At 40.1% G+C, this 13118-nt stretch overlaps 1 protein-coding gene across 1 annotated transcript in view; it reads left to right on the top strand.

Moving 5' to 3' along the window:
- Positions 1 to 12434, top strand: part of LOC104952157 (voltage-dependent calcium channel subunit alpha-2/delta-1) — a 39450-nt gene extending 27016 nt beyond the window's left edge. The window contains exons 20-33 of the mRNA XM_010778917.1: positions 866 to 947; positions 1482 to 1544; positions 2143 to 2243; positions 2785 to 2874; positions 2974 to 3041; positions 3143 to 3181; positions 3309 to 3380; positions 5264 to 5416; positions 5820 to 5872; positions 6231 to 6286; positions 6457 to 6586; positions 7337 to 7449; positions 8244 to 8326; positions 10526 to 12434. Coding sequence (XP_010777219.1) covers positions 866 to 947; positions 1482 to 1544; positions 2143 to 2243; positions 2785 to 2874; positions 2974 to 3041; positions 3143 to 3181; positions 3309 to 3380; positions 5264 to 5416; positions 5820 to 5872; positions 6231 to 6286; positions 6457 to 6586; positions 7337 to 7449; positions 8244 to 8326; positions 10526 to 10636 — 1214 coding nt within the window. The 3' untranslated portion in view covers positions 10637 to 12434. The remainder of the gene's footprint in view (positions 1 to 865; positions 948 to 1481; positions 1545 to 2142; positions 2244 to 2784; positions 2875 to 2973; positions 3042 to 3142; positions 3182 to 3308; positions 3381 to 5263; positions 5417 to 5819; positions 5873 to 6230; positions 6287 to 6456; positions 6587 to 7336; positions 7450 to 8243; positions 8327 to 10525) is intronic.
- Positions 12435 to 13118: the final 684 nt, after the last annotated feature.

The raw sequence follows: 13118 nt of genomic DNA, 5'->3' as shown, positions 1-13118 counted from the left end.
GACTTCACAAATTTGCATCTGAGACCCATAATAAAGTAAGGAAAAACAGTATAATAAGGGACCTTTAAAACAACGCTCAATAGAGTGCCACAGTGACGCGTCCTGGGTTACTTCGACAAAAAAGCAATGCAATTTCTCCATAGGACTTTGGAAAATAGCTCGAAATAAGGTCTGTGGTTGACACATATTTAAGAGACGGATCACGTTTTGTTCAGTCGGATAATCTCCACATGTCTACCCTACTTTTATAATTTTCGAATCATAAATCTATCGATCATAAATATATCGATTAAATGTACGATTCGGTTTTAGGACGCGTCACTGTGGCATTCTATGGAAGTTGTATTTAACTAACCTGTGCTTACTTTAAAAAAGTAATTTTCTTTACAATGGGGTTCAAACTCAATATCTTGGCATTGTCTCTCTTTTAAAGCAGCAACAGCAAATGTTTCAAAGATGTTTCCCTGCTGACTAACTGTCTAATAATCACTCAGAAAAGACCTACAAAAACATGTCTCCCAGCTGGATGATTTCTTAACAAGTTCCATAAGAGCAACTTTTCGATTTGGCTCGACATTTGGCTCGACACACCTTCTCTTTGTCTACCATTTTCAAACACTTAAACACTTGTCTCCAGCGTATCATCCATGCTAGCCAGTTAACAGTTAAGCTGAAAAAGAGAATACTGGATTAAGAGCATTGCTCAGTGGCTCATCAGTAAAGACCAAAAGCACAACATAACCATCTTTCCTGCCAAGATTCTTACACAAAAGACGGACGTTGCTTCAACCGTATTTCCCTAGTGAGCAGGGTTTTTATGGTGATGTTTGAAATATGCGAAATGTATCTTTTCTTATATTGACAGGTAATATGTCCCTGGTGAATCGAGTAATTCTGGATGCAGGTCTGACAGCTGGACTGGTTAAACTTTGGAACGAGCAGACAGTGTGAGTCTCAAATCTTTCTCTCTTTACAATGCACCACTTACAGTGCTTATTAAAAACATTCTTTATATAGAAATCTGTGTTGCATGTGCACAATATTGCTCTGTACTACAATAGCCAACGCTTATTTCATGCTCAATTTACTGAGTAACTGAGCCAGAGTTTCAATCTATCCTTTCTACTCTGGTTGATTTGATCATATCCAACTAGAGAAATACGATGAAAGCAAAGAACAGAATACATATCACACCCAACCAAGAGCTCTGCCAAGACATGCTGTTTCTAGAGGAAAAATAAAATAATTGCATCAGTGTGTTTCCTTTCATGGTAGGCCCACTTGTCTGAAATAATCTGAACAAACACTTACACTCACACTGCAGAGTGTCTGTTTAGCGTTAGCACATATGAAGGCAAGTGACTGTGGGCACATACGATTTGTGTCATGTCTGCAGCTTGCTCTCACAGATCACAAATACTTTTTCTAATCAGTGCGATTGGCTTTGATGTTTGATTGGAGGCTGTTTTCCATGTTTTCAGGGATGGGATAGTGGCCAGGTTTGTAGCCACAGATGGAGGAATCACAAGAGTCTTCCCAAGAAGGTAATCTCCTCTCTCTCTTTTCTCACGTTAGTGCTGGCGTCGTAAAACAGCCCGTCAAGCCTTGCCCAAATATTTGCTGGTGTAAATGTGTGAGATGAAAATGGATACAGACTGTAATGCTCTTGAGCTGAGCGTTTTTTTGGCTGCCTTACTCACCTGCTCCACTGGGTTATTCTCCAGAACAGAGAGGATTAGACACTTATAGCTGAACTCCCAGAGCTTGCCAAGCCGGAACAGGACACGGGTCATAACCACACATCCAGCAGCCCAACGCAGCTCATTTTCCTCAATTTCCTCGCTGCTTCTTTTGTCTAACCTAAATGTGGGGGGTTTCGCTTGGTCAGAATATTATACTCCAGCTGAAGATAAATGCATATTCCTCCTGCCTATAAAACCTGGAACTCAATCCCTTGTTCCTTTTAACAGGGTCATGCTCTTGACATATATCAAGTGCTTCAGATTTGATTGCTATTTTGATGACTCAAATCTGGCTAAAGATTTTAAATACACATTTTCCAGATACCTCAAATACTTTTGCTTGGTGTTTTATGGAAATAATGGCCCATATATAATACTATGATACAATACTCATTTTCAGTGCTGGAGAAGATTGGGCTGAGAATCCGGAGACATACGAGTCCAGCTTCTACAAAAGGACCCTGGACAATGAAGTTTATATTTTCACAGCTCCATATTTCCGTAAGTTTTCTGAAAGGTTGGACAGTGTGTATTTTTCGTGCACTTTTGTATGTTTGAGGGTCCTCAATGTGGTCTGGCACTGAGCCTATCCTGCTCTCTGCCTTTTGGACGTCATCTCGATTCTCCTGGCAAAGATCACACTCTCAGGCCTCTGATATCACTCTTTATCCTTCTCCTTTTTCCCACTGTGTCTGTCAGCACTCCCCCCCCCCCCCCCTCCCATCTCCCTCCTGCCCTGCTTCCTGTTATCTCCGCTGATCTCTCTAACAGACATCAGGACAGGCAGACGTAATGTAGCTGCGCTTTCAGCTACACTTGACTGAATTAACACATGTACCGGTCTCACAGACTCAGCTCCACTCACATAAATTACAAGCAGCTAAAAATGCATGGAATTCCCCACGATGGATAGCGATTATTCCTATTTGACTGTGATTCCCATTATGAAAGGTTCCGTGCCAAGGTTTTTTTTTTTAACATGATTTAGGTTAAATTGCCATGATTTCATTCCCTTCCCTTGTGTATCCCTTCTCCACTGCAGCAGAGGTGAGGGAGTCTGTTACTGAGTCAGGTATTCTAGTGAGCAAATCGGTGGACGTCACGATTGGTGAAGTCACGCTCAAGCCAGCAGGTCAGTCTTGCTAACCCAAGTTTGAAGATTTGTTCGATGCAATATAAATGACAAGTTTCAACATATGTGCATCTGCCTGTTTTGTGGTTTGCTTTGTAGTGGTCGGTGTGAAACTCAATGTCTCATTCTGGATGAACAGTTTCATAAATGCTACACTGAAACTGAACGTAAGTTGTGTTTATAATCTCATTGTATCATAATGTACAATTTGTTTACAGCTTTGTCGTTATACAATACAAATGATCTGGTTCACTTTTTTACGTTTTAGTGCAAGGATGAGATCTGTGGCTGTCTAAGGAATGACAAGGTACAGCAATGAAACCTTTTGTAATAAAGCTTGATTAGTACCTCTTTATAAATAATGAAAGCTCTTTTTAAATTCCAAATACTTTGGACTACTTTATTTGTACTCTTTATCTTTTTTTCCCCCACAGCATGTGGACTGTGTAATCCTGGATGATGGAGGATTTCTTCTGATATCAAACCAAGAAGAGTATATCACCCTTGTAAGTTACCCGAAAAGCAGTTTTTTCACGTTATTACAACCATGTATACTTAAAGTGGACCTATCATGCTATATTTGAATAATATATTGTAGTTTATTTTTCAAAATACCAAACAGATCATGCATTTTAGCCATGCCTCATTTCACTCTATTTGCTCTATTCCAGCCCTGTCTTCACAAGGGCTGATTCTGTGGCAAATGAGCTGCAGCTGACCATGCCCCCGTGCAAAGGAGGGGGGCGAGGCACGAGTGTTATGTTACCATGCTGTTACCATGCTGTTACCATGCCGCAACCTCTCATTCCCCTGATAAGTGGAGGGTTGCCCATATAGACGTTTCTGACGTCAGAACATTTTCAAATCTGTATCAGTCTGTATCAGATCCGTTGCAGCCCCGTTTTTAGAGATTTGGGTATGGAGAAAAAGAGAGAGGGTTGTGTTTTCTGACACTTGGTGAGTTCCCTGACACACCGGGGACACATATTCATGTATAAAAGACGTACAAAAGTGCATTTTGCATGATAGGTCCCCTTTAACTTTTCTGCTGCCTTTGTCCTTGTCCAATTATTTGATAAACCCTCCCACAATAAAACATCTGATTCAAGATTCAAAGGCTTTAATGTCATATGCAAACTAGCTACAGTTTAGAAATGGCAATGAAAATCTTAAATCCCGAGCTCATGTGGTCATCTGTGGTCATATAGTCAGAAAAGTTCAAATCAAATACTTTGCCATCGTTCAAATGTCTTACTTTGCTCTACCTTTCTTCATACCTAGCTCCTCTATGCCACAGGGATCCATCAATCGCATATAGAGGTCATATAAAGGGCTTATGACTCTGCTGAGGTATGATAATGGCCTGTTAGCTATGAGCCGTTTGAAAGCTCCTGTAGGACAGCAGTACATCGATGTCTCCAGTAAAGTAAAGCACTAGCGACTGGAGGAGGATCAAAGGGAAGACTGTGATGGGTTTTAGTCAGTCATGGAGGCTATGGTAAAGTGAAGCAAGTCCCCTGTGAATGCAAGAAGTCAGCTCTGCTGTGTGAACCCACCTCTCTCAGGCTGCTATAGGCCCCTGTGTGTCAGCGGTAGGACATGCAGAAGGTCTGGAAACGTTGCATGACAGACAAGACGGGACATCTGCTGTCTTTGATCCATTCTGCTATTACAATGTCTTGCATTTGAAAAAGCACCCTCCTTTCCCTTTTTAACATCTTGGGATCATGCATCATTTCAAGTCTGTCTGCAGCTTTAAAACAAGTAGCCATAATTCTATGATGATGGCTACAGCTCTTCTATCAGGGCTATATGTATTGTTAATGCTCAGGTAGTAGGAACGCTGCAACTAAGAAGACTTATAACCTGAGTGCTCCTTGAAGCTACAGTTAACTATTCTGAGTTCAATCATGGGATAACATTGTTTTACCTGTATTCTATGTTACAAACATTCTGCCTTAAATTGCTCTTTTGGTTGAGCAAGCAAAGCCTACTTGCTGCGGCTGAAAACCTGCTGTGAAACTGACAGCAATGTAACATCGACACCCAGATAAGGGACACTGAAGCGTGACATCACACTTGCCTATCAAGAGCGCTTCAACAGAGGGTGAAAAGGGCATGGCATTAGAAGCGAAGTGGAAGAGTGACAGGCTGACTGCCACCTGGTAAAATGTGCTGCCTCAGAACATTTTACCACTCGTCCTGATTGGCTCGAAGCACCTAAAAGCAAATGTTCAGTGCACCGATGCAGAAATGAATGGCCAAGTCTGTAAAGCCCCATCCGAGGAGATGTTACACAGCTGTATGATTTGTTTGTACAAGTAGAGTCTTCCACTGCTTTTGTTGACAGGTTTTATGTGTTTGTGTGTTTGTATTTGAACTCGTCTAGATAGGTCAGTTCTTTGGAGAGGTTGATCCTGTGCTGATGATAAACCTGGTCAACACCTCTCTGTACTCCTTCAACAAGACCTATGACTACCAGTCTGTCTGCGACCCGGAGAAAAGCAGCAAGATTGCAGCAGGACCCCGCTCCGTCTATGTGGTAAGACACACACATGTTTGATTAAAAACTATATTGGTTCTTGATTCATTTGGAATATTGGGAATATTAGGTTTTAGGGTGGCTTGTTCATTCGTCCCATTCTATGAAGGCGTTGGCACGAATATCCTTTCGGACCAAAGTATGAACGTGACAACTGTTTTAATTTTCGGTCATAACTTAAATACAATCACTCATCAAGTATATCACACAAATGTTGGAAAAGGTCAAATGAGGAGGTAATGAGAATTTGGACAGACATCGATGTAACCTGAAACTTGACTGGTAATTCTAGGTATTTCTTGTTTCATGAAAGTGAGACAAAATGTAAAAAGAAAATTCCTTGTCAGCTTTATTTTGGATTTTACTCTACGGTATATGACTCTCTTTTATTTCCCTTCTTCAGCCTACCATTGCAGACATGCTCAGTATTGGCTGGTGGGCCTCCAGTGCTGCCTGGTGAGTGTACAGTTTATGTTTCTGTGTTTTTGTTTTTCCACTTTTTGTATTGCTTGCGAGTGGGAGTACATTTGTACTTTGGGGTAGGACTTTAAATGAGAAAGAGATGTATGTTGTTGAGGGATGAGGCTGACCGGTAAGTGAAGGGCAAGAGCAGTTACACAACAATACACTGATATTTCTATGACTGTCCAACTGCAATATACACAACTTTTAAAATCTAATGACTGACACATCGCTTGACATTTAGATCACCAATGACTCAAACACTCTAAAAGTGTTTGTTGTTCAATGTAATATAAATTATAGATGGCATCTGTGTGTGACTCATTTTCTTATTTTCCTTCTCTGTGTCTAGGTCGATACTTCAGCAGCTCTTCTTTGGTCTCATGTTCCCTAACCTTCTAGAAGCAGGTAAGCAACAAAAGCTAGTACATCAAAACATAACTGTACTGTAAGCCATATTGAGATGACAAAGCAGTATTTGCAACCTCTTTCTAAATGTGATGGATTTATATCCCACCTTTCTCTCAATAAATCTTTTGTAGTGTTTGTTTTTATAAAAAATGTCCCCTTGTTTTTAGCGGAGTCACCGGATGACGACATACCAGATGCCATGTTTAAGGAAAGCTGCATCACAGAGCAGACTCAGTACTTCTTTGACAATGAGGAAAGATCCTACTCAGGTGTACTGGACTGTGGAAACTGCTCCAGGTATGTGGGTCTATTGTCATACGTGCAAAATGTACATGTGCTCCCATTTGAATGACTATATCCGCTCATGCATTACATGGGATTCTTTATTTTAGATTTGTTCCCCTTTTACTCTATCTTCTTCCTGGACATCCTTCTGTTTATGGGTGTGCAGGGATGGGTCCAGGATAGTGTTAGTTTCCTGGCTTCTCTCTGTTTTCCAGACTGATTTCAGGCAGCTGTTTTCTGGTGAGTTTTGATCAGATGCAGATTACCTTGATCTGTCAGTGCCCGAAATTGCAGAGGAAAGCACAAAAGCTCTTTTATCTGTGTTTCTTCCTTCGCTCCCTGGCTATACTTCAAACTCACTAATACACACATTCACGGACCACTGCACATCCCCTTTGCTCTAACCTCCTTTCTGTGTCAATTTGGGCTGTGGGAGGGAGTTAAATATGGCTGTAATTACTGGGTGTTTTGAGTCCCACGTGTCTGCTGCTTTACCCCCCAATGTTAACGACTGTAGACACAGAAACTGCCATAAAAAGCCAATCCCCAGACGAGAGAAGAGGTTTAGCTTTGTAATTGTGTGCCCAACTGCACACATACCTGTCTGTATAAAGCATATTCTATACACTCTATATGCAAATGCAGTATATTGTACAGAATATCTCTTTACATTTGAAGCTGCGTGATATCCTTTCAGCACAGCTAGATTACTGAATAAATACTGTATGCACTGTTTACCACTATGAATGTCTTTCTTTCTAGGATGTATCGTGCTGAGAAGCTGCCAAACACCAACCTAGTGTTCCTGATCACTGATGCCAAGGCAACATGTTTGTCCTGTGACCCCAGGCCGCTGCGACAGGCTGAACAACCCTGTATCCTTTCACTCGTAAAAATCAAACATAGAGTTACACTTCCTTTTTACTTTCCAGCCCTCCATCCATCACCCTTATGACAGGGAGGCTTTAAACTCTCAATACAAGGACGCACACCTCAGGAGTTTGCAGTGGGTCCCTGCTGAATGTTAAGGGGTGAACAGTAAACCAGATGCACGGCATATGAAAGCCTGTCTCATATTACTCACAGATTACACTTCTTTGTTTAATTCATCTGGTCTGCATGCTGCCATCAGGATGAATTAAGGTTAAGAGCTGCAGTTTGTTTGTATGTATGTACAATGTGAGTATTGATATATTGTATATTTGTTCAGCGTATCTGTTTGACAGATGTGTCGTGAACGTAGCTTCCTACTATTGTAGAAGTCCAGAGGTCATCATGAGAGATCCCCACCATGGGGTCAAAACAGCCTCAAGTTGCTACACTAATAAGGACCCCACTCAAGAAATACACACATGCTGCTGTATTTTAATATATATATACACGTACATACATATTGCATGGCTTAATGATAAAGATTATTTGGAATGTACTCCTACAAATAGTTTGTATCATTAATAATCATTTCTAGAACTGCCTTTTTGCCTTTATTGTTCTCGTAAATTATAATAGCAGGTCAGCAAACATCTTGGATGAAATATCTCCAGCCAAGATTGATGGGTTGGAAGAACATAAGGATTTTTTGGGCAGGCAGATTATATCATCCAATAGTTGCTGTTGTTAATGTTATCTGCGACTGGTGTAACGCTTTTTCCTGACATTTTCTGTTCAGCCGAAGGTCCTGATCCATGCGAGCTGGCTCAGAATCCCAGATACCGCAAAGGGCCTGACGTATGTTTCGACAACAATGAAAATGTAAGACACAACCACACATGTGCGTCTGTCCAGGGAACATTGCTGGAAACAGCTCCATTACTGAGCTGTTGGCTCCTGTCAGTTCTGTCTGTTTCTCATCAGTTCTCTCATCCGATTCAAAGCCCTGTGCCGTCTTTCCCTCTGATCCGTTCTTGATTTATTCATTCATTTAATTATTTTATTAAAACATTTTTATTTTATGAATTTTGCATGTATATTTGACTCAACTTGTATTATTTATCTTGCTTTATATCGTCTTTTTACTCATCCTCTGTCATTCTTTTTTTATGATTTTCATCCCACCGGCTGCTGCTCCTGTCTGATAGGATGAGCCCTTGTGTCCAATCAGCAGAAGTTCTTCGTTGAGCCCAATACCTCTCTTGTTGTTTCTGGTGCTGAGTTCAGGGTCAGTGACCTCACACAGCTCCATACAGATATATGAACTACTTACATTTTTACTGTCGGGTCATCCCAATGTGCCTGGTAAGGGCACATCAGGAAAAGCTTGGTTGGAATTAGGTATTTGCTGGACCTATACCTATTTTCCCAACATTCAAGCACCACCTAGTTATATTTGATAAAATAATCTCACCAATGCATGTTAACTCTGATCCACCTGAAATACTCTCTCAAACACATCAGTTATTGTACTTTTACACAATGATTCCATAAGTTTATAGGTTTTGTGTTACATTAACAATTTTTCATACACATTTAAAAACAGTGAGAAAGAATTTGACAACTAGAATGAACTAAATACCACATTTTAAATACAAACAGTTGTGTATGATACTGTTTTTATTTGTGGCGTGCCTATCTCCCTAACAGACTGCTACATCTTGCTTTAGCATCTTTTTTTGTTGTTTTTTCCCCCTGTTTTTTCCACCAACAGATGGCAAGCAGATTGTATCTTGGCAGTTAAAAGTGTTAAACCAATTTGATATAATAGCTTCACAGCACCACTATGCAATAATAGCTTCACAAAACTATGTATAAATATTCGTATATGCAGTTTTTCTTCAGCATTGCTAAATGCTTTGTCAGCCAAGTATGTAAACACATTTGGATGCATTTTGCCTCTCACTGAGATTTCTTTTAGGTTTTAAGAATTGCAATACAATGTCCAGACCTCATACAGTAGGACATGAGCTTTTGTAGAATCCCTTAATGGGAGAGATGGGAGTTCATAGTGGTTCGAGGTAAATCATTCAAACAAAGGAGCAAGGTGGATAACTTGTGTATGTGAGATCATTGCATCATCACCCAACTTTGAACAGTTTATAAAATGTCTTATTATTGGGGGAGGTGTGATGAGGTTGTGCTTGGACACAAAGGAAAGGGGAAAAATGGCTGAGGAAGTAAATGAAAGTATTAAAAGTAGGCCGAGTCCCTTTTCCTCCTTCCATCTGTTACTTTTGGCTCAGCTCCTTATAGGAAGACAGTTTATGACGAGGCCAGTCAATGTTGTCACAGGAGTAAACAAAGGAAGCTCCATGTGTGTTTCCTGCCCTTTGAATACATTGGACTCCCACCTCTCTCTCCTAGGCCTTTGGCATGCAGGGACATCCTGAATACTCCCATCGAATACTACAAAAAATACACTGTCAAACAAACACATGCAGCACAATCAGAATGAGGTCTCTGTAACTGCACCACAGCATTTAAATTAACAGATCATTTTGGGTAAGATGCTTGTTTGTTTTCTTGTCAAGAGTTAAACGAGAGAATGATTTTCTAGTAGATGTCAAGCTACCATTAGCAGGCAGTTATATTAGCACAAAGACTGCAAACATAGAATCCAAACCAAATTCTGGCTCTGCACACTACCAAGGCATAGTCCTGCACATGTTCACTGTATAACCAGGGATTCTGTTTTTTACATTTCACTCATTGTAGGAAATAAACAAATGACATGTGTTTATGAGTAAGCTTTTGAGGTTCTCCTAGGATGATTGTGTTTACAGAGAGCCATGCTAGCCCTGTTTCCAGTCTTTTTGCTTTGCATTTCCTGGTTCCAGCTTTATTTTAATAACATTTGGGATGATGGATATGTGAGTGCTTTTGCTCTTCTCATATAAGTCATAAACTGCTCGTTATTGTTTTTAGAAAAGTATTGATGATGGTGTAAGTCACAGCAGATATACTGGATAAAGTAGAAGACGGTTGATCTGATTGATTGACAACTGCTTTATCCAACAGGAAGATGATTCTGATTGTGGAGGAGGGACCAGCCTGAGCCCATGTCTTTGGCAAATGCTTGGACTCCAACTACTGATGATGTGGCTCATCACAGCTTTACAAAACTCATGACCCCTACACACACACACACATCATTATCTCATCCCACACAAGGCCAGGAGACACTCCAGTTATGCCATGCAGGATGTATGCAGAAAAGTTGCAACAAGACATTATGCTTTATGATGACCGTCTCATTTTTTCAATGCCAAAGGGTGCTCAATTGTTTCCTCCTTGTCATTTCCAAAAATAGAGACACATATACTGTGCTCAGCTGCATTCATTTCCATTATATACTCCATAATCCTCTCTTATGGTGCAAGAGTAAGAGCTAACCAAACCCTTTAATTCTGCCTCTTTAGTTTCTTTGATTTATTTTGCGGAGGTTGAAGAGTCCCACTATGCCAACTAAATATCCTTCAAAGACTGTATGTTCACTGACAGCGTTGATTTGTGTCGTTGTCAATATTGTTTGTTGCTTATTTATTGCGTATGAATCATAATGCTGTAATGATGATTATTTTAGGCCACCAGTGCAACTATATTCCCTTTTTGTTTAAGTGTTTTGAAATGTACTGTACTGATATATTTATGAAGTTGGGATTTTTTATACTCAAAATCAAATAGCGTTACATGACTAACTAGGTGTTGTATTGTAGCAGCATGTGCTCAGTACAGAGCTAAAGACAACACCAGTCCTCTGACACCAAAGCTCCACACAGTACCAAGGATCACAGATACACTATACCGACTACAGAGAATCTTATTATTAGTATTCAAGTTATGACGTTAGATAGATATCTATACCTCACTGAGATGAAGTGAGATCATGTGAATCCAAATATATTACAATTGAAAATGTGTTTGTCCTTGGTCTGACAGCTTTGGTTGTCTTCAATTTGAACACATCAAATTCCCAGTGCCTACATAGTAGCTCAATCAGTGTGTTACTGAATGAAACAATGAATCAGAGTTGTATTATCACCATGTAGGCTTTTATGCTAATGCTGCTGCAGTTGAGTAGAAAATGGTAGCCCTTGGAGTAAAATGTTGTGGAATGGGCCACATCAGCTGCAGTTGTTATAATTGATGTGGCCCGGGCAGCAGCAGAAACAAGCAGGGATTTTGATTAATGAAAGGGATTTAATTTTCCTTCTTGTTCAAAACAAACCTAAACCAGACTCGAGCCTCACTTTCCAAAACCTCTCTTTATTAGGCCTGTTCTGTTCCCTTTCTGGATCACATGACTCAGGAGCCACAATGACTTGTGAATGAGATCAGCATATCGAAATGACTGTTTCCTTGTTTCCTTCTCCTTGCTGTTTTCCTCCCTATGCTTGTTTCCTCTTTGTTTTGCTCTATAAGTGCTGTGAAGCAGACGCTGAAGGCTCGGTGTTGAAATGCTGCAATGTCATGGGATGAGCTTGTTCTGTGTTTGAACGCTGTCTTTGCCTATGATCAGTATCAGGGCCTGTTGGAGAGAACTTAGAGAATACACTACTCCCAGTGGTCATTTTTACATTGCCTCACATTACCATACAGCATTAAGATCAAACTCAAGTTTTCCTTTTTCATTGTAGCTATTTAAAAAATGAAAGTAGAGTTCTCTCCACCTAGCCTTCATGCTGACCCTGTTGAGTGTTCAGGTTATGCCGGTCTATCAAAGTTACGTGTTGACATGTGTTTTACCCCGGGGATCCCGTGTCTATGTGCAGGCATGTGCGTGTCCCTCCAATATCTGATTGTGCTTTAATACTGTACATGAATTACTCTTTTTGTGGAACTTGACTAGCCTGAATAACTTTTGTATACATTTGTACACTTATACTATTTACTGTAAAAAAGAGAAAATGAAAGTAAAGAAAAATGTTTATAATATGGTGTTGATTATTGTGCAAATATAATATATTCACAATAAAAGTGTTGTATTGTAATGACCTGAGGTGCCTGTTTTTATTGTCACATCTGGCCAGTTGCTTTGGCTCTACTCGGACCAGACCGAACATGTCATAGTTCCTGGAAGAAGAAACATCTGCTGAAAAGGGAAGTGCATCCGCATCTGTGTTTCACTGTCTGTGTTTGTGTACGAAGCAAATGTTGGTAATTGTTACTTTGCCAAAAAGTCCTTTTATAATTAATAATTTTACAGCGGAGACATATCAAATAATTGCAAGAAATTAGGATTAGGTGTTACTTAATAAGAGCCGGAAAAGTAGTGTTTTGCTACCATGTTTGTTCAAAAGTTTAAAGTCTGTTTAACGTCAGACCACACTAGGCATCACTGACGTGTGTGATTTGTTGTTAGGAGTTGTACAAATTGTGATATATTGCAGGCGTACAGTAACAAACAGTGACAACATGGTGCACTGACACACCATAGGGTACACTTCGACATGGCTCAAGGTAGTTAAACCAATGTCTGTCAGCAATAACAAGATTCTTAGTAGGGTTACAACAGTAAGGAACATTTTCAGTCAGGTAATACACTTGTGACAATACTAGTGTTACTGATTACACTGAAAAAAGTACAAACTAAAAGTAATTTGGCGATGAA

Source organism: Notothenia coriiceps, unplaced genomic scaffold (assembly GCF_000735185.1).
Source record: "Notothenia coriiceps isolate Sejong01 unplaced genomic scaffold, NC01 NC01_scaffold00019652, whole genome shotgun sequence".
Lineage (NCBI taxonomy): Eukaryota > Metazoa > Chordata > Actinopteri > Perciformes > Nototheniidae > Notothenia > Notothenia coriiceps.
The sequence above is the reverse complement of the archived record's forward strand: the minus strand, read 5'-3'. Positions and strand labels throughout refer to the sequence as shown.